The following is a 27,342-nucleotide window of genomic DNA, read 5'->3' on the forward strand; positions in this document are numbered from 1 at the left end:
TCTTTCTCGCTCTTTCTCCTTGGCCACTGTTTATGTGCCTTTCTGTCTCTTTCTCTCTCATTGCCGCTGTCTGTCTCTCTATCTCCTTGGCCATTGTCTGTGTGTCTGTCTTTCTATCTCTTTCTCTCCTTGGCTGCTGTCTGTGTATGTTTCTGTCTTTTTCTCTCTCTTTCTCCTTGGCTGCTGTTTATGTGCCTGTCTCTTTCTCTCATTGGCCGCTGTGTGTCTTTCTGTCTCTTTCTTTCTCTCTCTCTCTCTCTCTCTCTCTCTCTCTCTCTCCTTGGCCGCTGTCTGTGTATGTTTCTGTCTCTTTCTCCTTGGCCACTGTTTATGTGCCTGTCTCTTTCTCTCTCTCTCATTGGCCGCTGTGTGTCTGTCTTGTCTTTCTGTCTCTTTCTCTCTTGTTGGCCGCTTTCTGTCTCTCTATCTCCTTGGCCGCTGTCTGTGTGTCTGCCTGTCTGTCTTTCTATCTCTTTCTCTCCTTGGCTGCTGTCTGTGTATGTTTCTGTCTCTTTCTCTCTCTCTTTCCTTGGCTGCTGTTTATGTGCCTTTCTGTCTCTTTCTCTCTCTCTTTCCTTGGCTGCTGTTTATGTGCCTTTCTGTCTCTTTCTCTCTCTCTCTTTCCTTGGCCGCTGCCTGTGTCTTTCTGTCTCTCTCTCTCTTTGGCCGCTGTCTGTCTTTCTATCTCTTTCTCTCTCTCTCTCTCCTTGGCCGCTGTCTTGTCTGTCTCTTTCCTTTCTTCTCTCCCGTTCCCAGCCTGCACCTTGCTCCCCTTCCTTTGACCGCCCCCCCCAAGCCCATCTCACCCCCTCTGCGGCAGCGCCACCAGCCTCCAACAAATCCTCATCCTCGACCCGGAAATTCATCCAGAGGGGAGAGTGGAGGCAGAGGAGAAGGCTGTGCGACCACGGAGCGGCAGTATTTGTGGCCTTCCCTCCCCTAGCTCCGTAGCTCGGTCGCCGCCGCCTCCTTCTCTCCCCGATGTCGGCTCCCAATGTGCGCACGTGCCGCACACGCGCCACACTTTGCAACATTTCTCTGCCGACCACAGAGCGACGGACGCATGGAGCCACAAAAATTGAAGTGCGCATGTGCACTATGGGTATTATTATCTTAGATACCGCCACTGTCAAATTACTTCTAGGTGGTTCACATCGAAGAAGGCTGGACAATCAGCAAATTACAGAATGCAAGAAGTGAGGGTACAACTTATTACATAAGAAATAGATAAAAGGAAAATATGAATCTTAAGTGCAAAAAATTTAAACTCTTATCTGCAATGCTGTTAAACTGGAACAGCAGGCAACACCCGGCTTCAACATGAGCCATGTTTCACAAGTGCTACTTCAGGCAGCCGAGCAATAGCTTCTTTTTTCCTTGCTTTTAAATTACATGGTGCCTTACAAAAATACTGACCCGACCTGACTTTCAAACAAAAACTATAAAATATTAATTAAACTAAGCTAAATGTGTGATGGCTTTTTGTGCTATATACAGAAATGCATTGCTAATAGTGGGATCAAAAATTGTTGGTTTTTAGAACTTGTTGCTCACATGAAGGAAAAAAAAAAATCTGCAAACACCTGGCCTCTCCTTAGGTGAAGAAGAATTGCTTATTATTACATTACTGGTCAGGCTAGATGAAAGTGAAGTAATATTTCGAAAGGCAGGCAACAACATTTGTCAGCCAATTCAGTAAATAAAAGATATCAAGCACAGCTTACAGTGCAGAAATGTGACAAATAAGCGCCACTTGTACGTGAACAGAAAGCATACAGAGACAAAATTGTGTTTTAAACCTTCTCTTTCAAACCATAAGGTAAGGCCCATTCAAACTTATCTTTGTTTTTACGCAATGTCAGTATGCAATAGCACTATCACAACTTACTTCAAAGAGATGCTGTAATGGATTAGCTTTCAGCTTTTCTTCACAGCCAAATTGCTGAAATCCTGCTCCCAGTAAACCTAAAACAAGTTTGGATGTCATCAACATTTAACAAAAGAATGGCCCTCACTGACTGTCTGCTCCTTATATGTCTGAACAGGGCAATTTTGACAGAGGACTTAACAAGATGGGACATGCAATTTTGAACTATTTTAAAAGAAAAAGACATAAAAAAAAAAAAACAACCCCCCCCCCCACACCTTTTGCTGCTGTGTGAAAGGGCTATTTTGTACCTTTTAAAATCCCTTTTAACCCATGGCATAGTACAGGGACTTTGAGCCCTTTCAGAAGGCACGGTTTACATTTTCTCTTAGAGTCATGCATACCTTTATCAAAACTTAAATCAAAAGGATGTGACACTTCAGTTATTATAAAACTAAAAACGCCTAAATAATTAGTCTGGAATGACTAGTATCAACAACAAGTAGAAAGCCAGCCACCTATTCTAGACCAACTGCTTATGGAAGATTGGGACTAAAAAACTAGAGGGAGGAAAAGACTTCAAAGTGCTCCAAGTAACAAGGCGTTAGCTCTCAAGTTTGGTGACAAGGTCAGAACATTCTATCACTAGTCAGAAAAACCTCCCTTTTAAATCTATTCATAATCTTCTTTACTTTTGATTTATAATTAATTAATTAGAATAAAGTACGTAGCTTTTAACCGTCTTGTTATATAAATAATTCACAATTCCAGTTTTAGAAAAATATGATGCTGAAAATAGATGCTTCATGCAAATTTCATACGCAGTGCTGTATGAAGGTTCCTCGTTTCGCTCGCTTGCTTCAACATTTCCAATAGACAGCTGTCACCTGATGAACTCACGCTGTTGTCTCACAGTCTCTCTTTTGTACCCACTAGTTCTCTTGATACGTTTCAGTTTCAAACAGATCTAGAAAGATGTATCAGATCACTAGCCTTAAAAATCTTTTTTCATGACACAGAAGAACAATTGAATTGTTCATTGTAAAAGTAAAATCAAACTGGACTCCCCCAGGTCCTTCAGATCCATTGGTCTCAACTTTTAAATAGCTGGTGATACAAGATGCTTCTAAACTAACTAAGCAGAAAATTGACCATTATAATTTAACTAAAGATGAACATCGCGCATTACTATCTTTACAGCAAGACAGTTCAATAGTCATCACTAAAGCTGATAAAGGAGGGACCACCGTGATCTGGGACAAAAAGGATTACCGTATTTTTCACTCCATAAGACGCACCTCACCATAAGATGCACCCCAGATTTAGAGAAGGAAAACAAGAAAAAAACCTATTCTGAACCAAATAGTATACTAATATATACCCGACACCTTCAAATTCTGTCCCAACACCCCCCAATCAATCATCATTTTTACATATCCCCCAGCACATTTAAATTGAATCCCAGCCCCCCACCACCTTTGATTTCCATCCCAGCCCCCCAATCAATCATCATTTTTACATACCCCCCCCAGCACCGTTAAATTCAATCCAGCCCCCCAGCAGCGTTAAATTCCATCCCAGCCCCCCCCCCTAGCAGTACCTTTAAATGTTGGAGTTAGGTGGACAGCTGCCTGTTGCTTGTCGGGGCCTGCAGTGCACAAGCACACTAATGCCTGGGCCCAGATACTTCCCTAATTGGGCCGGTCGCTGGTGCTTCGCAGGGCTGCTGCCTGCTGATTACCAGCACGTTGGGGCCAGCAGCGTACAAGCACGCTGCTACGTGGGCGGGCGCCACTTCTGAATGGCTGCCTCAGTAGAACGTCCATTTGGACGTTTTTCTCTTTCAATTATGAGCCCCTTTATTACCATCTGAAATTTTTGGGCCCACGAGAATTTTTGGATAAACCTCTGTGAAGAAACTTTATTTCAATCTAATTAATGTGTTTTGATTTTTTTTATTTATGCCAGTGCTGTTCCACCTTTATACAATCTTTTCTTTAAAAATTCGATCTTGGTGAGCTTGAGATCACAGCATCATAAGTGCTGCAGGTAAATCTGAAAATAAAGTTTACCCATGACGCTACAAATAGCATGACGTCATTAGTGAGTTTTAAAAGAAAAGAGGCTACGGTGCCATTTTGTCGACATGGTGATTAAGCAGCAAGAGCTGTACTATCATGATGCAATTAGGTCACTGTCTGGTGATTATAGACTGTGTTATTCTGGGGGTAAGAAACGCAGGGTTCTCACCACTTGATCCAATTTAGCGAGTGAGTGAAACAGTGAATTTCCGTACAGCACGATATATGAAATTTGCACAAAGCATCTAGTTTCAGCATCACATTTTTCTAAAACTGGAATTATGAATTATTTATACAAGACGACAGTGTGGGGTGGGCAGGGGGGGTATTGTTTGGGGGGATGGGTAGTTGGATGTTGTGGGTTCTTTGATATACTTTGAGCTTGTCTTGCTGCCATTAGTGCTGTTGTCTGTTTTCCTTATTGAGCTCAATAAAATATATTTGAACATACAAGACGACAGCTACAAGCTAAGTACTTTATTCTAATTAATTAATTATAAATCAAAAGTAAAGAAGATTATGAATAGATTAAAAGGGAGGTTTCTCTGACTAATGATAGCTCCCAAGTTTGGTGACAAGGTCAGAACATTCTAACACCTTGTTGCCTGGAGCACTTGAAATGTTTTTCTCCCTCTAGTCTTATAGTCCCAGGTCTTCCATAAGCAGTTGGTCTAGACCAGGGGTAGGCAATTCCAGTCCTCGAGAGCCACAGGCAGGTCAGGTTATCAGGATATCCACAATAAATATGCATGAGATAGATTTGCATCTCAATGAGGCAGCGATTGTAAATCCATCTCATAAATATTCATTGTGGATATCCTGAAAACCTGACCTGCCTGTGGCTCTTGAGGACCAGAATTTGCCACCCCTAGTCTAGAGTAAGTGGTTGGACTTCTACTATATGTTATACTTAGTGCCACCAATAAAATATCTTTTCTTTTCATGTATTTGTATATAGAAAATCACATCTTTACAGCTGGATCATTAGGACTCATTCCCTAGCCGCACAAATATTCTCAACCTAGTCCCATCAGGTTTTCAGGATATCCACAATGAATATACATGAGATATGAGTTTCGAGAGTCCGCTGCCTGTCTTAGGTGTCGAGCCCCTGAGGCTGGCTTGGGACATGTTTTAGACCTGTCCTACCATTCACTCCTTTTGGGACGCCATATTTCTCTTTGTGGAGCGTATTTGGAACATCACTATACAATGTTCTCTCTTGTTTTTGTTTGATGCTGTTCCCCATTACTTTCCCCGTAAACGGGGGGCTGCTGCCTTCCTTAAGTGGACAGTCCTCGTTGCTCTGAAATGTATTCTTCTTAAATGGCTTGATGTGGAGGTGCCGGACTACTCTCTCTGGCAGTGTCGTCTGATTACCCTACTGATGTGGGAACGACGGAATGTACTGGACTTTTCCTCTCTCCTGGGGCACTCTTTTCAGCGCACCTAGGAGCCCTTCTGGAACACCATGACTCCCCTGGCTCGTAGCTGCTTGCTCAACTGTTGATATCCTGTTTTTGTATACTGTTGTGTTCCTTACTTATATATGAATATGTATTCTTGTACTGTACTGCAGTTCATTATATGGGTTGCAACTGGAAGGAGGACTGGGGTGGGGGTTGGGAGGGTTTTTTTGGTGTTGTGGGTCTTTTTGTTATAACTTGAGCTGTTCTCTGTTTCACCTTGTGCTTTTGCTTGTTTTACATGTTAAGCTCAATAAAATATATTTGTTATACATGAGATATGATTTGCGTGCAGTTGAGCAAGCATATTCATTATGGATATCCGGAAAATCCAATGGGAGTGTGCCCTATTAGCTATAGCTGCGCCTAACACGTTTTTCACCAGCTCCCTCACAGAAGTGAACAGCTCAAGAGGAAAAAGACAAACTAGGGCTTGCACCGCAACGTACCAAACTGCATACCCCAGTCCCCAAGATAGTTTATTCTTGTAACATCATGTCCAAGTGCTTTCATCAGGTTAGATATAAAATTACCTGGATTAAAAAAAGCAAACAAACAACAAACACACACACACACAAAACAAGTTACAAATAAAAAAAAAATAAAAACACTTTTCACTCCACATCTTGAAAAATTTCAATCCAGAAATACTCCAAATGTTCTCTTTCTACTATACTTACAGCCACAAACCCAGGTGACAGTTTGAGACAGGCTGCACTGATTAAAGAAAAGAAAAATCTGTATTGTATACTAGTATAGAATATTTTTTTATTTAGGGCTGGAATACAATGTGACAACATCACAAAACTTTAAAAAAACCAACCAGCCCCAGATTGTTCTACAGACAAGGCATCCTACCACCACACAACAGTGACATCTAATGGCCATGATGATGAAACTCATGTGCCAAAATTTAAGGAAACTGTGGTCTGTGGCCAGAAGGTTGTCACTTCAAAAATCTGGAGAAATGATGTACAAATCACAGAAACGTTATTGGTATCAATTAAAAAAACTTTGTCTAAAAGGTGGTTCTCATTTATAAGAGGACGGGACCTGACACGGTCCGTGTTTCAAGAAACGCTCCTTCCTCAGGGGTCCGGGATGTTCAATGTCTCGCTTATCAAGAACCGTATAATGTAGAGCAATTGGCTTAAGATTCTCAGCTGCTTTGCATTGTTCTGCTCAATCTCTATTCTCTCTTTTACAAATTTGGCATATCTTTCCAAGAAGTCAATACCACACTTTGAGCATCCCGGACCCCTGAGGAAGGAGTGTTTTTCAAAACACGGACCGTGTTGGGTCCTGTCTTCTTATAAATGAGAACACCTTTTGGCCAAATTGTTATTGATATCATTTCTGCAGTCTTTCTTTTCTTTCCATTGCTCGACGCCTACTGCAGACTTGTTAGATGCTTCTTTGTTTTGACTTCAAAATCTGGACCACATGGGAGTGCAGTTAGGAAGACTAACAATTTTTAAAAACACAACAAACAACTCTCAAGATGTTGACAAGGAGTATACAGCAAATCTATAGCTAGGATTTAAAAACTTCATTGTAGCATGCAACAGACACTAAGGCCAGGATTTTGTATAGGACGCCCGGGAGGGGCGACCTATACAGAATCGGGCCTACACTAACCCCAGCATCCATGTTATGCCAGTAACAGAATCGGGTTAGAGTAGACGCCGCCCACCCGACACCCCCAATCGCCGGCAAGAGGGTGCCCAACCCCTCTTGCCAGAGGACACCTCCCCTGGACCCCCCCCCCCGCACTAACGCCACCCTGCCGGCGATCTGGGGTGGAGGGGACAGGCGGCCGCTATACTTATTGCCGCAATAAGTATAGCGGCATCTACTTACAATGTAGGCCAGCATTGTAAGCGTGTCTTCCTTTACTAGGGAGACGCATAGGTCCGCCTAGGTTTGCATAAGGCCCTTATGTGAGCTTAGGCGGTCTTTCGGGCCTCCCTAGGCTCCCGGAGGCGCCTTCAATATAGGCAACCTGCCCGGGGAGCATTTTTAAAAAAAACGTGCATCCCGACTGGCTGATTAGACAGCTGTAGGACGCCTACAGCTGCCTAAAATCGGGACGCACTTTGCAGAATCAGGGCCTAAGAGGGCGCTACCTGAAGCCTATTCTATAAGGCAGTGTCCCGCAAACATTTTAAAGTTGTGGCACACTAAACCCGGGGCCACGGCTGGAGAGCATTCTGAAGTGCGTGGACGTCGACGCAATGATGTTGCATGCATGTGCGACATCACATTGATGTCTGTTCATGCGGAGAGGCCTTCTGAGCTTGCAATTACTACCCCAGTGGAGGAGGGGGGTGTTGATGGAGGAGGAGAGACGCCAGCTGACTGTAAGAGGCATTTGAGCATTCTGCCCTACCATAAAGGTTCAAGATATTCTGAGTTTGGACTTCAGCATGAACAGATGATCAGAACTCATCATGCTATGATCAGAAGATATCATACAGGACCTATGAAAAGGAGTAAATGCCCTGTCAAGCATTGTAGTGGAAGCATCGTAGAGCAGAGCTGCTTTGCTAAATTAGGATCAGGACAGCATGCTGTCACTGACTGAATCATGAAGCTCGTTTCATATCAGAGAATTATAGAGGAGAATGCTAAGATTTGAGAATGATACCAAAATCTGCAATAGAGACAGCCAGTCAGCAACAAGATTCAGCAGCTTGCCAGTCACATAGACCACCCTTTTAGGTGGCCCTATCTTTGGCCGTTAAGACTTAGCCGGCTAGCTGCTGAATACTGGCCCAGCCGGCTATGTCTCAACTGGCCAAAAATAGACCGGAAATTCAATTCTGGTCACCAGATACGGCGCTGGCATTGAATTTCCATGTTTGTCGTAGTGATCTCCCGTGGTTTGAATATGAGGGGTAGGTGTCCACCTAAATAAAATCCATCCTTCAGCTAGTCACCTTTTTGTATGTGGGCTTCACAAATAACTTCAGTTCTACACCTTATTTAAAACCTACCCCTAAACACCCAGATTAGTTCAACTCTTTGGCTACTATAGTAACAATATCCACTAGGTTTCTAATCCTTTCACTCCTTCCCGTCTCATGTGATCCAAATCAGAATTAATAGCAGCCGTTCACGATTTATTCTTCTGCTACATTCTTCTTACCGATGATCGTGGAACGCAGATGTCCTACATGAAATCTTTTGGCAACATTTGGAGAGCTGCAAGTTATAGATATAATTTGTTACAACAAGCTTTGCAATATTTTGTTCAGTACTATTGTGCTCTAAATATTCTGCTCATGCTTCATGAGTAAATTGGTGTTAAACATTTAAATAAAAATAAGACAGCAGGAAATCCTCGCTGTTCACCTAGCAGCTCCCTCCCTCTATGGATCCTGAGGCAGGTATACTAAAAATGTTATTCTTCTGGAGAGAGGGGCAAGAGATTCACAAACATTCTCTCAGCACTGTAACTTTGATATTCCCATTTTGCAATACAGTTCCATTTAATCGCCTCAAGACCACCCTAGTTAGAGAGGCAACGCATTTCTTGGGCAAGCAGCAAGTGGTGAAGCTCCACAGGAAAGCCAGCAGATAAAACAGAAGAGAGTGCAGGACCTTAGTACCTGGGGTGGTCTACAGTGTCCCTGCCAACTCCTTAAACAGGAAGTCCGCATCAGAATGGGCAGCGACAGAGCAGGCATGCAGTGCATATAGGTGCCAAGACCCTTACCACCCTCGTCGTTGCAGCAGGGGAAAGAAAAAATGCAGAACCATGGGAGGAGACAGAGGATGAAGGACTCAGAGGAAGGAAAATGGAATGCATGATGCTAGACTGCTGAAGTTGAGGAGGAAATACTAGACTATGGTAGGAAAAAGGGGCTATATGTTAGCTGCAGGGCAGGCAGGAACAGAAGACGAGCCTCGCGGCTGGATATGTATTGAACTCCGCGGGTCCCCCGTCCAGCTCTCTCCTGTCCACGTGGGGCGGACCGCCCCTCTCCCTAGACTGGTGGTACTGCCCTGATGGCGGCCCTGACCGTACGGCACACCAGGCAACATCTCGCGGCACACTAGTGTGCCGCGGAACAGCGGTTGAAAAACACTGCCTTAGACAAATATAAAAGATGTCTTATTTTAATTATGACGGGTACAGCTATACAATCGATTACACGAAATTGGGATTGGAAAAATTTGGATAGACTTAACTTTACATTCTAGTGGGCAAATTTATGTTTAATCTATAAATATGAGAAAATGAATGCTGATTTGTCAGGGAACACAAAAAATTTCAAATTAATATGGGGCCCATTGATGTCTTTTGTAGAATTATTATAGTTTTGATTTTTGTTGACATATTAATTGCACATCAGGGGGGGGAATATAGATTTTAAATGAATTTTATCTTTCCTGAGGGTATTGGGAGGGAGGGAGGATTTTTGGGGGGGTTTGATAAACAGCTTCTGAATGTTTATTAATGACTAATTTATGGTTATGACATGTATAGCGTATTTTTATAAATGATGAAAATTTTATACTTACTTTAATGATAATGGTTGGGTAGGGTGGGGGGAGGGGTATTGAACTGTTTGAATCTTACTAAAATATTAAGTAATGTTTAAAGTGTAAAATGTTTTTTTGTACTGTTTTCACTTATTGAAAGTATTAAAAATGAATAAAGATATTAAAAAATAAATTAAAAAAAAAAATAATTTGTGGTTCTATGTCCTATATTTGCCAAGGGTCTATTAATGTTTTGCATTTGTGATCAAAGTGTAGCATTCTGCTAATAGTATATATAGTTTCTAAGTAACATAATAACATAAGAACATAAGCATCACCTCTGCTGAGTCAGAACATAGGTCCATCGTGCCCAGCAGCCCGCTCCCGCGGCGGCCCTCCAGGTCAAATCTTTTACATACAACATTTTGCCTTGTATAGTATCCCTCTAACCATACCCCTCAATTCCCCTTTCCTTCAGGAATTCATCCAATCCCTTTTTGAACCCCAAAATCGTACTCTGCTCTACCACCTCCTCTGGAAGCGCGTTCCAGGTGTCCACCACCCTCTGAGTAAAGAAAAACTTCCTAGCATTTGTTCTGAATCTGTCTCCCTTCAATTTCCTCGAGTGCCCTCTTGTTATTGTTACCCCCGCAAGTCTGAAGAATCTGTCCCTCTCTACCTTGTCTATACCCTTCATGATCTTGTAAGTTTCTATCATGTCCCCTCTAAGTCTCCGCTTTTCCAAGTAGAGATCTACTTCTATATCAATTCCCCTTGGGTGTTTAAGGGCCTGGTACAGTATGGCTTTTTCACAGGTAAAATAGTTGCTGTTGGAGATATGGGAGTTCATGCTGTTATGATACTGTAATACTCCATTACATCATATAGAGTGTCTTTTAGCTGGGATTTGTGTTACTTCACAGAATTGTTTTCATAAGTGTGTATGAGGTGTAAAATTGGTAATGGCCTGAAAATAATTGGGTTTAAATATATGTGAAGTGACACACAAAATTATCCATGACAACTGTTGAAGATCATTTATGTAGAAATCCATTTTTATCAACAAAAACTTTAAGTAGTATGACCTGTATGCCTAGATGCACCCCGAAGAAGGGGGTGAAGAACTTATGTGCACAACAGAAGAGAGGGACTTGGGTGAGATTATATGTGATGATCTTAAAGTGGCCAAACAGATTAAAAAGGGGACAGCGAAAGCTAGAAGGATGCTGGGGTGCATAGGGAGAGGTTTGGCCAGTAGGAAAAAGGAGGTATTAATGCCCCTGTATAAGACTTTGGTGGGACCTCATTTAGAATAGTGTATAAAATTCTGGAGACCACACCTTCAAAAAGATATAAAAAGGATGGAGTCAGTCCAGAGGAAGGCTACTAAAATGGTGTGTGGTCTTCATCATAAGACATATAGGTACAGACTAAAGATCTCAATCTGTATACTTTGGAGGAAAGGCAGGAGAGGGGAGATATGATAAGACACATTTTAAATACCTATGTAATGTAAATGCGCATGAGTCGAGTCTCTTTCATTTGAAAGGAAACTCTGTAATGAGAGGGCATAGGATGAAGTCAAGAGGTGATAGGCTCCGGAGTAATCTAAGGAAATACTATTTTACAGAAAGGGTGGTAGATGAGTGGAACAGTCTCCTGGAAGAGGTGGTGGAGACAGAGACTGTGTCTGAATTAAAGAGGGCCTGGGATAGGCATGTGGGATCTCTCAGAGAGAGAAAGAAAGAGATAATGGTTATTGTGGATGGGCAGACTAGACAGGCCATCTGGCCTTTATCTGCCATCATGTTTCTATGAAATGTTAAGCTTGGATGCCTCCTAAAAAAAAAATCAGTTTAGACTATGCCATTAATTCCACTACAAACTTCCCATCAATTATAGCATTAGAACTTATCCTGGCACTTCTAAGGCAGCACATAAAGGTAGAAAACTACAGTAAAACCTTAAATTACGAGTAACTTGGTGGGCAAGTGTTTTGCAACACGAGCAAAAAGTTTTATTAAATTTTAACTTGATAAGCAAGCGATGTCTTGAAATACGAGCATATATATATGCACGGCACATCATCACAACTGAGCCGAAGATGCTGCGAGGTCTTGCAATACAAGACTTGTATATGCATGGCACAACTGAGCCGATGGTTCTTCTCTCTCTGACGCTGTGAGATCTTGTAATACATATACACACTGTATACACGCGTCAAAACTGATGGTTCTTCTCTCTCTGGCACGGGAGTGTAGTGACTGTTTTAAATGTATTACAGTACAGTATTTTCTATTAAAGTTTTTGGGTTGTAGAACGGTCTGAGTGTCCATTATTTCTTATGGGGAAATTCCCTTTGATATATTAATGCTTTGAATTACAAGCATGTTTCCGGAACAAATTATGCTCGCAAACCAAGGTTTGACTGTATAGGAATTTTCTTACTGGAGCAAGATTGTGCTAGTTCCCCCACTCCCTTTCCCCTGACCTGTCACACAGTTATCAACTGCTCTTTCCAGAAATATACATACACTCCTCCTTCCTTATTCGTGGTTTCAGCACTCGCAGGTTCAACTATTTGCGGTTCTTGGTGCCGCTAGGGAATCGACCTTAGCTGGTGGTCTAGCAGTGATGCGCAGGAGCGATCTTCCTACATTCCTGCCCCGTGCAGATCAGTCATCAAAAATGGCTGCTACGAGTTCCTGTGGTCTCACGAGACTACAACGGGAACTCACGGCAGCCATTTTCAATGGCGGCTCCGCTAGACCACCAGGTAAGATCCGGGATGCAGAGTTGGCCCAAAAGTTATTCACAAATTTTCTATATTCGTTGGCCGGCTCTACCCCGGGCCCTAACCCTCACGAATACGGAGGGAGGAGTCATTCATAAATGTTGCAAATGTATCTGCACCTAGGTGTAGCAACTCCTATCCTGTTGCTTGTTCTACTGAGTGATTAAAAAAAGCATTCACTTTGGCATAGTTTTGCATAATTCAGATTTGTTTCCAGTGCTAGAAAGCTAGATCAGCTCAGAAAGCTTTTTCTTTTTTAAACTTGTCCTCTGACCTCATTCATTGGTGAGTATTCTATATCTTGTTTAGCTTTGGGAAAATAATAAATGAAATGAAATAATGGGCAAGACCTCAGCTGGGGTAATGTGCCTAATTATGGAGGACACATCTTTAAAACCATAGACAAACAAAGGCAGGAGGTAAGTTTTATAGCTCTAAATATGCATATCTAGAGAAGCAGGTTAAGAGGATAATAAAGCTGTATTGTATACACTTACCTAAATTCAACCACTATCTTTCCTCTTGGTAAACTAGAAAGGAGTTCACTTTTAAATCCATATTCAGAGCCATCTTTGGACACTTGCTGCACGATAGTCTGAGAATGCAAATGAAAATGCATGGAGTATATTAAAACAGAATTGCATGAAAATTATGATTCATTATGAATCAATATGGCTTCCTCCAACTCAATGATTATCAAATCTTTTTGTTGTCATGATCCCATGATTTATTATAGGGTCTGACTTGTCCTGTTTAAGGAATTGCTGTGCATTTAAATTTTAGATGTTTTGTATTTATCCTGTGCTGTTTTAGCTATTATGTATGTGCACATTTGTAAATCGCCTAGGAATTAGACGGTATAGAAACTTTTTAAATAAATAAATAAATTTTACCAGCAACCCCAACAACTGGCCAGTGCTGAGTGGGGCTGCTATGGTTTCTGACCCAAAAATAGCCAGAAAAGATCAAGAATAAAATGTATAAAAATATATTTTTCAAAAAATTGCTGTTTGGGTTTTTTTAAAACTCTGCTTTCTATTTCTAAATCAAACACTTTGATCTGCAGGTTGCTGATGCAGCTATCATCCCAGTCATCATTATTATGCTTCGTTTAATGCTTTCATAGTAAACTGAAATATACAGTTTTTGTTAAAAGCAGAAGCTACTGTACCTTTCTATTTTGCCTTTTGTTTTGCAGAGATAGTACTGAAGTACTTACCTTTGCTAATACCTCTCTGTTTATTTTGAACTTTATTTTTCCAGGTCCACTGCTTATCTCATTCACTACTGCATCACATTTTAGCTACAAAACAAACCAGAGAACATATAATACAGGCTTTGTAAGAGTGAAATATAATCTGTGAATAATAGTGCAAATCATGGAGGTGTACCGTTTCCAGCGTACCTGCTCCAGCAGTCTCTGGGTTTGTGCCTGAAGGTCATGTATAGACAGTCTTTTGCCATTCTCCACCACAGAATCTACAAACAGCTGGAAATCTTCAGAAGACCTGCAGCACCACATCAAACCATGCAAGAATTATCAGCACATCAAACGACAGCAAGTTTTAGGCAATGAGAATTCAAGCATTAGATGAGGAAAGCTACTTAAACCTTTTCATAGCCAGGCAAGTTTTCAGATCATTACATTAGAGATTTCTATTCCGCCATTACCTTGCGATTCAAGGTGGATTACAAAAGAAGATATCTGCCCTTCTCTCTTTCTCTCACACACACATCCCTTTCTCTCACACACACACATCCTACCTGCCCTCAGCCACTCTGCCCTTCTCTCTTTCTCTCACATACACACACACATCCCACCTATCCTCAGCCATTCTGCCCTTCTCTCTTTCTCTCACACACACATCCCACCTGCCCTCAGCCACTCTACCCTTTTCTCTTTCTCTCACACACACACATCCCACCTGCCCTCAGCCACTCTACCCTTTTCTCTTTCTCTCACACACACACATCCCACCTGCCCTCAGCCACTCTGCCCTTCTCTCTTTCTCTCTCTCACACACACACATCCCACCTGCCCTCAGCCACTCTGCCCTTCTCTCTTTCTCTCACACACACATCCCACCTGCCCTCAGCCACTCTGCCCTTCTCTCTTTCTCTCTCTCACACACACACATCCCACCTGCCCTCAGCCACTCTGCCCTTCTCTCTTTCTCTCACACACACACATCCTACCTGCCCTCAGCCACTCTGCCCTTCTCTCTTTCTCTCACACACACACATCCCACCTGCCCTCAGCCACTCTGCCCTTCTCTCTTTCTCTCACACACACACATCCCACCTGCCCTCAGCCACTCTGCCCTCCTCTCTTTCTTTCTCTCTCTCACACACACACATCCCACCTGCCCTCAGCCACTCTGCCCTTCTCTCTTTCTCTCACACACACACATCCCACCTGCCCTCAGCCACTCTGCCCTTCTCTCTTTCTCTCACACACACACATCCTACCTGCCCTCAGCCACTCTGCCCTTCTCTCTTTCTCTCACACACACACATCCCACCTGCCCTCAGCCACTCTGCCCTTCTCTCTTTCTCTCACACACACACATCCTACCTGCCCTCAGCCACTCTGCCCTTCTCTCTTTCTCTCACACACACACATCCCACCTGCCCTCAGCCACTCTGCCCTTCTCTCTTTCTCTCTCACACACACATCCCACCTGCCCTCAGCCACTCTGCCCTCCTCTCTTTCTCTCTCTCACACACACACATCCCACCTGCCCTCAGCCACTCTGCCCTTCTCTCTTTCTCTCACACACACACATCCTACCTGCCCTCAGCCACTCTGCCCTTCTCTCTTTCTCTCACACACACACATCCCACCTGCCCTCAGCCACTCTGCCCTCCTCTCTTTCTCTCTCTCACACACACACATCCCACCTGCCCTCAGCCACTCTGCCCTTCTCTCTTTCTCTCACACACACACATCCCACCTGCCCTCAGCCACTCTGCCCTTCTCTCTTTCTCTCTCACACACACATCCTACCTGCCCTCAGCCACTCTGCCCTTCTCTCTTTCTCTCACACACTCATTCCACCTGCCCTCAGCCACTCTGCCCTTCTCTCTTTCTCTCACACACACACATCCCTCCTGCCCTCAGCCACTCTGCCCTTCTCTCTTTCTCTCTCACACACACATCCCACCTGCCCTCAGCCACTCTGCCCTTCTCTCTTTCTCTCACACACACATCCCACCTGCCCTCAGCCACTCTGCCCTTCTCTCTTTCTCCCACACACACACATCCCACCTGCCCTCAGCCACTCTGCCCTTCTCTCTTTCTCTCTCACACACTCATTCCACCTGCCCTCAGCCACTCTGCCCTTCTCTCTTTCTCTCACACACACACATCCTACCTGCCCTCAGCCACTCTGCCCTTCTCTCTTTCTCTCTCACACACACACATCCCACCTGCCCTCAGCCACTCTGCCCTTCTCTCTTTCTCTCTCACACACACACATCCTACCTGCCCTCAGCCACTCTGCCCTTCTCTCTTTCTCTCATACACACACACACATCCTACCTGCCCTCAGCCACTCTGCCCTTACACAACAGCTGTTCAGCAATATCACTTACAAAAATGTTATTCTTGTTGCAGCTTAAGAAGGAGAAATTAGGTTCTTACCTGCTAATTTACTTTCTTTTAGCTTCTCCAGACCAGTAGAGGTTAACTTTACGAATGGGTATATATCTAATCATGACCAGCAGGTGGAGGTTCCCGCTAAGCTGCGCTGGCCTGCGCTCACGCACAAAATAATACATCGCAGCGCACAAGTTTCTCTTCACAGCGCACACACGCGTCGCAAAGGTAAGGGGAGGTAAGGTAAGGGGACGCATTGGGGGGATTGCACTTCCCCACAATTGCCATGCTTCGGTTCCTCTTCTTCCTTCCTTCCTCCCCCCCCGCGGGACCCTGCGGCACCAACTCTTACTCCCTCTAATGTCGGCCCTGCAGCTCCAGACTTCCTCGCACCTTCTCCCCTCCCCCTTTGGATCGCTATTATTTTAAATGTTATAGCCGCGGAGCTGTATCCATCAGTGGAGATGTCTAACCTCGGCCTGCCCCGGAACTCTTACTGCAACAGTGACTTCCTGTTCCTGCCTAGACGGGCGGCTGCTGCAGTAAGAGTTCCGGGGCAGGCCGAGGTTAGACATCTCCACTGATGGATACAGCTCCGCGGCTATAACAGCTCCTGCAGCTCTGCACTTCCCCACAATTGCCATGCTTCGGTTCCTCTTCTTCCTTCCTTCCTCCCCCCCCCCCCCCGCGGGACCCTGCGGCACCATCAACTCTTACTTCCTCTAATGTCGGCCCTGCAGCTCCAGACTTCCTCGCACCTTCTCCCCTCCCCCTTTGGATCGCTATTATTTTAAATGTTATAGCCGCGGAGCTGTATCCATCAGTGGAGATGTCTAACCTCGGCCTGCCCCGGAACTCTTACTGCAGCAGCCGCCCGTCTAGGCAGGAACAGGAAGTCACTGTTGCAGTAAGAGTTCCGGGGCAGGCCGAGGTTAGACATCTCCACTGATGGATACAGCTCCGCGGCTATAACATTTAAAATAATAGCGATCCAAAGGGGGAGGGGAGAAGGTGCGAGGAAGTCTGGAGCTGCAGGGCCGACATTAGAGGGAGTAAGAGTTGATGGTGCCGCAGGGTCCCGCGGGGGGGGGGAGGAAGGAAGGAAGAAGAGGAACCGAAGCATGGCAATTGTGGGGAAGTGCAGAGCTGCAGGGAAGAGTGTTGCGGTACCCAGCTGGAGGGAGTTAAAGGAGATGCCAGGGCTTGGAGCGTAGGAGGAAGGTATGCCAGTCTAAGGGAAAAGGAAGGGGGAGATGTGAGAGCATGGAGGGGGAGCGAAAGATGGAAGAAAAGGAAAGGAGAGAGATGCCAGAGAATCAGGGAAGGGGAGATACCAGACTATGAGGAGAGGTGTGGGAGAGGGAAGGCGAGGAGAGAGATGCCAGACCAATGGGGTGAAAGGAGAGATGGAAGGGGGAGGCATACAGTTTCTGGAAGGGGCATAGAAGGAGAGAAGATGCCATATAGGGGAAGAGAGACGGCAGACAGTGGATGGAAGGAAGAGAGTTACAAGAAGATGAGGAAAGGAGAAACCACAGAAGACAAAGGTAGAAAAAAATTTCTATTTATTTATTGCTTTAGGAGACATGTGTCACTGTTTCTGTGAAGCATTGTATGCAGAGTCCAGCTTCTTGCTGGTTCAATTTAACCTTTGTCTATGTATTTTTATTTTATCCCCCCTTTTACAAAACTGTGAAGCGTTTTTAGCACCAGCCTTGGTGGTAGCAGCTCTGATGCTCAGAATTTTATGAGCATCAGAGCTGTTACCTCCGTAGCTAAAATCCACACTACAGTTTTGTAAAAGAGGGAGGGGTTAGTTTGTGATTACATATTCCTTACTAGGCGAAGGTGTTTTCTGTGTTCTGTGTGTTTTCTGTTAGGATTGACGGTGTAGGATTGATCTGTGCTGGTCTGGCTTGTTTAGTTTTACAATGGGTGTATTGATGTACTGCTCACTGCAATATGTAAGATGCTGCCTTTTCCTAGGTACTCATGTGTGACGTGTGGTTTGTTACTAAAAATCATGTTTTTCTTACAGATGGGGGGGGTGCCAAAAAATGATGGGCCCCGGATGTTACATATGCTAGGTACGCCACTGTATGTAAAGATACCAGAAAGCTGGCGTAGCAAAAACTTCTAAGTTTTGAGTATTTAACCCTCCCACAATCTCACGGGCACTCGTTTCAAGTTTATTGAGATTTTGATTTAAACGCAATATCAAATATTTTCAATGCGTATAACAAAAATAAATTTGGGGAAATAAATAAAACCATTTGAACCAGTGTTCCCGCTAAGCTGCGCTGGCGCACAAAATATTACATCGCAGCGCACACGTTTCTCGTCACAGCGCACAATCGGAAGAGGCGTACGGCAGATGGCAGGGCGGCGAGAGGAGAATCGGGCGAGTTGGCTCATAACTTGCTGGCGCCCGATATTTTTGGCTCACGGTGAAAAAAGTTTGCTCACAACACCCGCCCGCTTAGAGGGAACACTGGTGGAGACTGAAAACAAAACTTTGGGACAGTATATCCTAGCCCCTCCTCTCTATTTCCCTCAGTCTGCCGAATAGCCAAGCAGAACCAAGAACTGGAAAACAACAGAGAGAAAAAACAATACTCCGAAAGGAGTAACAAATAACAAACCCAAAATGCTGTTGGAAAATGCAGAGGAGAAATTCCCGAAGGAAGAATGTCCCCACAGCTCGCCAGCTAAGCCAGCCGAGCCACAGCCGCTGTTCTTCAATTCTCCCCGGCCCTAGAAAAATACTAGAACCCGCAGCAAAAACCAAAAACTGCCCGCGCAACAGCCCCAACAACAACAACAGACAGGGTGGGGACCTCTACTGGTCTGGAGAAGCTAAAAGAAAGTAAATTAGCAGGTAAAAACCTAATTTCTCCTTCTTTAGCACTCTCCAGACCAGTAGAGGTTAACTTTACGAATGGGACGTACCAAAGCAGTCCCTCTCACGGGCGGGACCCCCGAAGGGCCGATACCAGTACACGTTCACCGAACACCGCGTCCCGACGCGCCTGCACATCAACCCGATAATGACGAACAAAGGAATGCAAGGAGGACCAAACCGCAGCCTTACAAATATCCACAGGAGGCACGAGCGACGACTCAGCCCAAGAAGCCGCCTGACCCCGAGTGGAATGAGCCTTGAGAAACTCCGGAACAGGCTGCTGTTTCAGAAGATAAGCGGAAGCAATCGTCTCCTTGATCCAGCGCGCAATAGTAGCCTTAGAAGCGCCAGCTCCTCGACGAGGACCCGCCAGGAGGACAAAGAGATGATCGGACTTCCGGAATTCCTGGGTCCGCTGCACATAAGAGCGAAGGACCCGACCGACATCCAACTTGCGCAGCTGCCGTTGCTCAGAAGAGCCCTCCCGACCACCCAAGACCGGGAGAACCACCGATTGATTGACATGAAAAGGAGAAACAACCTTAGGCAGAAAGGAAGGAACAGGCCGCAAGACGACCCGCTCCCTAGAAAACTCCAAGAAGGGAGCCCTACAAGAGAAAGCCTGCAGCTCAGAAACACGCCAAGCAGAAGTAATGGCCACCAAAAAGACCGCCTTCAAAGTAAGGTCCTTCAAAGAACAGTCGTCCAAAGGCTCGAAAGGCGGACGCACCAAAACAGAGAGAACCAGATTAAGATCCCAAGAGGGAACCGAGGGCCGTAGGGGAGGCCTAAGCAACTTGGCCGCCCGCAAAAACCGAATCACATCAGGAAGAGCCGATAAACGCTGACCTGACACTAACCCTCGAAAAGCCGACAGGGCCGCAAGATGAACCCGGAGAGAAGACCAAGCCAGGCCTCTATCCAGGCCATCCTGCAAGAACTCCAGAATGTTAGGCAGAGAAGCGCGAAAAGAAGTCACTCCCCGCGCCCGACACCATTCCTCAAATAGACGCCAAACCCGCACATAAGCCCGAGAGGTAGAAAGCCTCCGGGACCCCAACAGTGTAGAGATCACCTTGTCTGAATATCCCTTCTTGCTAAGGCGACCCCTTTCAAGAGCCACGCCGTAAGACAGAAGGGAGACGGGTCGAACATGGGAATGGGACCCTGCATCAGAAGGTCGTCCGAGAGAGGCAGAGGAAGAGGATCCGCAACCAGGTGCCTCACCAGATCCGCATACCACGGACGGCGAGGCCAATCCGGCGCCACCAGCACCACCAAACCTGGATGGTAAACAATGCGAAGAAGCACTCTGCCCACCAGCGGCCAAGGAGGGAACACATACAACAGCCCCTCCGTTGGCCACTGCTGGACCAGAGCATCCAGACCCTCGGCCAGCCCGTCCCTTCGACGACTGAAGAAGCGGGGCACTTTGGCGTTGCCACCCGTGGCCATCAGGTCCATCAGGGGCTGCCCCCAAGCCTGCACTATCAACTGAAACGCCTCGGCGCCGAGACACCACTCTCCTGGATCTAGGAAGTGACGACTGAGGAAGTCTGCCTGAACATTTTCTACTCCGGCTATATGAGAGGCCGAGAGGTCCAGCAGATGGGATTCCGCCCAAACCTTGAGCAGAGCCGCCTCCTGCGCCACCTGAGTGCTCTTGGTGCCCCCCTGACGATTGACATAAGCCACCGCCGTGGCATTGTCCGACAGTACTCTGACCGACTTGCCCAGCAACAGGGAGTGGAAAGCCAACAGCGCCAGACGGACCGCTCTGGTCTCCAACACGTTGATCGACCAGGCGGCCTCCTCCGCGGACCAGGTGCCCTGAGCTGAGTGACCCAAACACTGAGCCCCCCAACCCAGGAGACTCGCATCCGTCAGGAGCACCGTCCACTGCGGAAGATCCAGACCCACCCCCTGAACTAGGTGAGGGGTCTGGAGCCACCAACGCAGACTGCAGCGCGCCAAGCCTCGCAGGGGAACCGGAACATCCATCCCGTGCCTCTGGGGAGACCACCTCCGGAGCAGAGCATACTGGAGAGGACGCATGTGGGCCCGCGCCCACCTCACCACGTCCAGGGACGCCGCCATCGACCCCAAGACCTGGAGGAAATCTCGCGCCCGAGGACACCGGGACGCCAAAAGCAGGCGAATCTGAGATTGCAATTTGCTCACCCGGCCCTCTGGGAGGAAGACCTTCCCCAAGGAGGTGTCGAACAGCACCCCTAGGTACTCCAGACGCTGAGCCGGGACCAACCGACTCTTGGAAAGGTTGACCACCCAGCCCAGCGACCGGAGAAACTCCACCACCCGAGCAGTAACCCGGGAGCTTTCCTGCAACGACTTTGCCCGAATTAACCAGTCGTCCAGGTAGGGGTGTACCAGGATGCCCTCCGACCGCAAGGCTGCCGCGACGACCACCATCACCTTGGTGAACGTTCGAGGAGCCGTGGCCAGCCCAAAGGGAAGCGCACAGAACTGATAGTGCCGACCCAAGATCGCAAAGCGCAGGAAACGCTGATGAGAGGCCCGAATGGGAACATGCAAGTAGGCCTCCGTCAGATCGAGAGAAGTGAGAAACTCCCCCGGCTGAACCGCCAGAATGACCGACCGCAGAGTTTCCATACGGAAAGAGGGAATCTTGAGAGCCCTGTTGACCCCTTTCAAATCGAGGATGGGCCGAAAGGTCCCCTCCTTCTTGGGCACCACAAAGTAAATGGAGTACCTGCCCGTGCCCCACTCCGGAGGGGGCACAGGTACAACTGCCCTGAGATCTAGCAAGCGCTGAAGGGTCTGGCGAAACGCCTGCGTCTTCACAGGAGTCTGACATGGAGAAGCGAGGAAAAAATCCGGCAGAGAGCGGGCGAACTCCAGGGCATAACCGTCCCGCACCACCTCCAGGACCCACTGATCGGACGTGATCTCGGCCCATTTGGGGAAAAATTCGCGCAGCCGGGCCCCCACCGGAACCAAAGGGGGCGCCGGCAAGGCGTCATTGTGCAGGACGGGAAGCGGGGGAACCGGCGGAGGGATTCCCTGCCCCCCGACGGGCCCCCCGAAAGGGCTGCATGCGCTGGAAGAACCGACCCCGGGAAAATCCCGGAGACTGGAAAGAAGCAGCCCCACGCCCAGGGCGATACTTGCGAAAATCCCGCAAACGCCCCCGGGCCGCACCCCCCCGAGACGCCGGGCGGGCACGGTCCTCCGGCAGACGGGGAACTTTCGAGTCCGACAGAGTCTGAATCAACTTATCCAAATCCTCTCCAAACAAAAACGACCCCCGAAAGGGAAATTTAGTAAGCTTAGCTTTGGACGCAGCATCCGCCGCCCAAGCGCGCAGCCACAACACACGCCTTGCGGCCACGCCAAAAGCCATAGACTTAGCCGAGATCCGCACCAAGTCATATAGAGCATCTGAGAGGAAAGAGGCCGCCATCTCAATCTTCGCTACCTCCTGATCCACCAGAGACCAGTCGTCAGACTCTCGATCCAAGACCCGCTCCGCCCACCGAAACACGGCGCGAGCGACCAGTCCCCCACAAATAGCCGCCTGGACCCCAAAGGCAGAGACCTGAAAATTTTGCTTAAGGATGCTCTCCAATTTGCGCTCCTCAGGGTCCCGCAAGGCAGAACCGCCCTCAACAGGCACGGTATGCCGCTTGGAAATTGCCGAGACCACCGCATCCACGACCGGCGAAGCTAACGTAGCCCGATCCCCTTCAAGAATGGGATACAGGCGAGCCATGCTGCGCGCCAGCCGAAACGGCGTCTCCGGCGTTTTCCACTGCTCCAGAATAATATCCCGAATATCCTGATGCATAGGAAAAGAGCGGGAAACGGAACGGATCCCCCGCAACAGGGGGTCCCCCACACGCGGAGTTTCCGGCGGCGCGTCCTCAAAACGCAAGACCGAAGAAACCTGCTGAATAAGGTCAGGCAACTCATCTTTCTGAAAAAGACGCACCACGGACGCCTCGTCACTGGAGAACGGGAAATCCGACAACCCGCCGCCAGCTTCCGTCCCCTCCAGAGAGTCCTGGAACTCCTCAGAAGGGTCCAGGTCCTCCTCCAGACCGACCCGTTCCTCCGACCACAAATTCTCGTCCCACGACACCCGCGGACGCTTGGACAAGGGAGGCGGCGGAGGGGACGTCACGCCAGACGAAAGAGGCAAAGCCGCAGGGAGCGCGGAGGAAAACCCACCCCCCGAAACCCCCTGGGCGCAACCGGGACCCCCAGCCGCCTGAAAATAGGCTCTGCATAAAGAAAAGAAAAATTCAGGAGAAAACCCCCCCGAGGGTCCCAAGGGACTCCCTGCCACAGCAGGGGACCCAGCAGAACCTTGCCCCTGCATAGTCAAACAGGGGGAAGGTCACCTGAGGTGGAAGACAAAATGGAGGGGCCAGACAGAGAAGATGGCGGTTTTCCCGCCAAAAAAGCTCCCTCCATAGCCTGAAGCGGCTGAGAAACCTGAATAGTCTCAGCCGCTAAAGCAGGCAAGCCGGCATCAGCTGTCAAAAAAATCAGCTGAGAGGGAATCCTCTAAAACCCGACCGTCGGCGGTTTGGGGATTCCCTCCGTGGGCGGACGGAGAAGACCGGGCTTCCCCACCGTTCCCTGCCGACTCGCGAGGCACCATCGGCGGGGAGCTCTGGGCGCCTGCAGCCGCTGCCGACGGAGCTCCTCCACCGCACCGGCCTGAACACCGCTTGCACAGGCCGGCCGCGAGTGCCTCGCGTCTGGAGCACAATGAGCACTTTTTCCCTTTAGAAGTGCTCATTGCTCCATACGCGACCTAGCTGCAAAAAAGTGCCGGTTAGTTGAAAAAATACAGTAAAATACAGGTTTCTTAAAGGGATACAACCCTCCAGACCAGCACTACCTCAGGATTTTTTTTATTTTACAGAACAGACTCCACAGGCTCTCAAAGCAATATGCCTTGCTTGATTTAGGGGGCAAGGGATACTGCTGAGGCTCCTCTAAAAAAATATGGGGAGGTGGAGGAAGTGGGGGGAGGGACCCCGCTCGTGACCCGCCGGGTTTGACACCCCCGAGGTCGGACGAACCCCCAAACAGAGTCCGCCCAAGCTCCGTCCGGCTAAAAACAGGGACAATAAACCCCCTAAACAAATTCCAACAGCCCTACCAAGGGAGATGGGTACAGATCACTCAACACCTGCTGGAGACTGAAAGAAGACTGAGGGAAATAGAGAGGAGGGGCTAGGATATACTGTCCCAAAGTTTTGTTTTCAGTCTCCACCTGCTGGTCATGATTAGATATATACCCATTCGTAAAGTTAACCTCTACTGGTCTGGAGAGTGCTAAAGAATGCTAAATATACTGTAGATAGCCATAAGAGTATTAATGTTTGATGGCTATAATTTACAAAGTATGCTACTACTGGACCAGCAAATTATTATTATTTTTTTTTTTTATATATTATTTTTTATTTTCAAATTTTACAGAAAGTGTACAACATGTTAAAATACAATTGATGAATATACAATAACACTTTTATATCTAATACATTATGTTCTAAATATATTTTTATCCCCTCTCCCTCCCCCCACCCTTCTATTACTTTTCATTTATACATTGCATATTGTATATGATATTATAACATATTATGTAGAATTTATTTTCATTACCCCCCCCTCTATGTGTGTCATAAAAAAGATATTTAAAAGAAGAAAAGAAGAAGAAAAATCCTACTATTTATTCATTACAATATTTTGTCAATGGCCCCCATATTTTTATAAATTTAGTATATGTCCCTCTTTGTATTGCTATTGTTCTTTCCATTTTAAATATATGACATATTGTATTCCACCAAAATGTATAATTTAGGTTGTTATAATTCTTCCAGTTGTTGGTTATATGCTGAATGGCAACCCCTGTCATAATTAATAAAAGCTTGTTATTTTCTGGTGAAATTTGACTTTTTTTTCTCATCATCATTCCAAATAATATTGTATCATATGATATTGCAATATGATTTTCCATCAATTTATTAATTTGTGGCCAAATTGAATTCCAAAAAGTTTTAATATAGGGACAATAATACAATAAATGATCTAATGTCCCTGGTTCTAGATTACAGTGCCAGCATTTATTAGACTTAGAACTGTCTAATTTTTGTAAACGTGTAGGGGTCCAAAAAGCTCTATGTAATAAAAAGAACCAAGTTTGTCTCATAGATGCTGACATTGTACATCCCATTCTCCAAGACCAAATTAGTGGCCATTGAGATGCATTAATCTGGTGTCCAATCTCAATGCTCCAAATATCTCTTAGAACATTTTTTGGTTTTTTGTTTAAATATCCAGATATTAATTTATACCACAATGCGGCTTGATGTCCTAGGAAGTCTGCTTGAAAACATAAGAACTTTAAACTATATTGATTATTTAATGTTTTCCATTCAGGGAACCCAACCTGAATGGCCTGCTTCAATTGCAACCATTTAAAACTTTGTGTTTTATTAAGACCAAATCTATGTTGCAATTGTGAAAAGTCCAGCAGTTTATCTTCTGAAATAACGTCGTCTAAAGATCTAATGCCTGCAATAATCCAGTTCTTCCAAAGGATTTGAGCTCCGCCAATTTTGATCTTGGAGTTTATCCATAAAGATTGATTAGTTGATTTGTTTATTGGGATAGGTGTTAATTTACTTATAAATCTCAACGTTTTCCAAGTATCCATTAAAATTTTATTTTCTCTGTATCTTCTAGGCATGTTAATACTTGGAAGGTGAACTAAATTTAGGGGAAACATAAGGCGCCATTCCAAATATAACCAATCTGGTGCATTATCTATAAGTTCTGGGAGGATCCAATACATACCCTGACGTAGAATATAGGCTTGATGGTACCTATAGAAATTTGGAAAATTTACCCCTCCCTCCTTAATTGATTTTTGCAAAGTTACTAAAGCTATTCTAGGTGTTTTACCAAGCCAAAGAAATTTTGTTAAAATGCTATTAAGCTTTTTATAAAAGGACCCCTGAAAATAAATAGGTATCATACTCATTTGGTAGCAAACTACCGGTAACATCATCATTTTAATAGTTTGAACTCTTCCCCACCAAGAAATATGTAATGGGTTCCATTGCTCACATAACTCCATAACTTTTTTTAATACATATTTTTCATTCTCTTTTACAGTATCTTCAATTGTATTTTTAACTTGAATACCAAGATATTTAAATCCTTCTTCTTTCCATATAAATGGAAAAGTGTCAAATAATCCTTTTACACAATGAATATTTAAAGGTATAATTTCAGATTTATTCCAATTAATTTTATAACCTGAAAATTTGCCAAACTTATCAATTAATTCCAGTAAAGAAGATAAGGTAGACTCTGGATTTCTCAAATAAAGTAAAATATCGTCAGCATAAGCCGAAATTTTATATTCCATATCTGAATATGGAATACCTTGTATCTCCCTCGTTTGCTGTATTGCTAACAATAAGGGTTCTAATACAACATCAAATAACAAAGGAGATAAAGGACAACCTTGTCTAACTCCCCTCTGCAATTTAAAACCATCAGATATCTTATTATTAATATTTAGTCTTGCAATCGGGAAGCTATACAATGTTTTTACCATTTGTATAAATCCAGAACCTATACCAAACCATTCTAAAGCCTGATACATAAAATTCCATTCTACCCTATCAAATGCTTTTTCAGCATCTAATGAAACTGTAAAAGCCGGTTCATCCATTTTTTTTGATAAGTTTAACATGTGAAACAATAATCTAGAGTTATTAGAGGAATGTCTTTTAGCAACGAAACCCGTTTGATGCATATCTATAATATGTGGGAGAGCTTTGGTTAATCTCAAAGCCAAAATTTTCGCCAAAAGTTTATTATCAACATTTATCAAAGATATAGGCCTGTAGTTTGAAACCAAAGTAGGATCTTTATTTGGCTTGGGCAAAACAATTATTATTGATTCAGCCATAGTACCTTTAATATTCCCTTTTATAAGTTGTGTCTGATATAAATTTAGTAAATGTGGGGAAAGGATATTTTGAAATGTTTTATAAAATTCTACTGTATAACCATCACCACCTGGAGCGGATCCAACTCTAAGAGATCTCAATGCTGTTTCTAATTCTTTTAATGATATAGG

At 45.5% G+C, this 27,342-nt stretch overlaps 1 protein-coding gene across 4 annotated transcripts in view; it reads right to left on the reverse strand.

The window, feature by feature from the left end:
- RARS2 (arginyl-tRNA synthetase 2, mitochondrial) overlaps window positions 1–27,342 on the reverse strand; it is a 175,346-nt gene that overhangs the window by 140,745 nt on the left and 7,259 nt on the right. For 2 of the 4 annotated variants that reach the window (XM_033939890.1, XM_033939888.1), the window contains exons 3-8: window positions 14,102–14,204; window positions 13,916–13,999; window positions 13,194–13,291; window positions 8,563–8,618; window positions 5,864–5,947; window positions 1,889–1,965 (exon numbers count right to left, since the gene is read on the reverse strand). In XM_033939890.1, coding sequence (XP_033795781.1) covers window positions 1,889–1,965; window positions 5,864–5,947; window positions 8,563–8,618; window positions 13,194–13,291; window positions 13,916–13,999; window positions 14,102–14,204 — 502 coding nt within the window. The remainder of the gene's footprint in view (window positions 1–1,888; window positions 1,966–5,863; window positions 5,948–8,562; window positions 8,619–13,193; window positions 13,292–13,915; window positions 14,000–14,101; window positions 14,205–27,342) is intronic. The other 2 variants (XM_033939892.1, XM_033939889.1) reach the window with 1 other exon arrangement.

This window comes from Geotrypetes seraphini, chromosome 3 (genome assembly GCF_902459505.1).
Source record: "Geotrypetes seraphini chromosome 3, aGeoSer1.1, whole genome shotgun sequence".
NCBI classification, from domain to species: domain Eukaryota; kingdom Metazoa; phylum Chordata; class Amphibia; order Gymnophiona; family Dermophiidae; genus Geotrypetes; species Geotrypetes seraphini.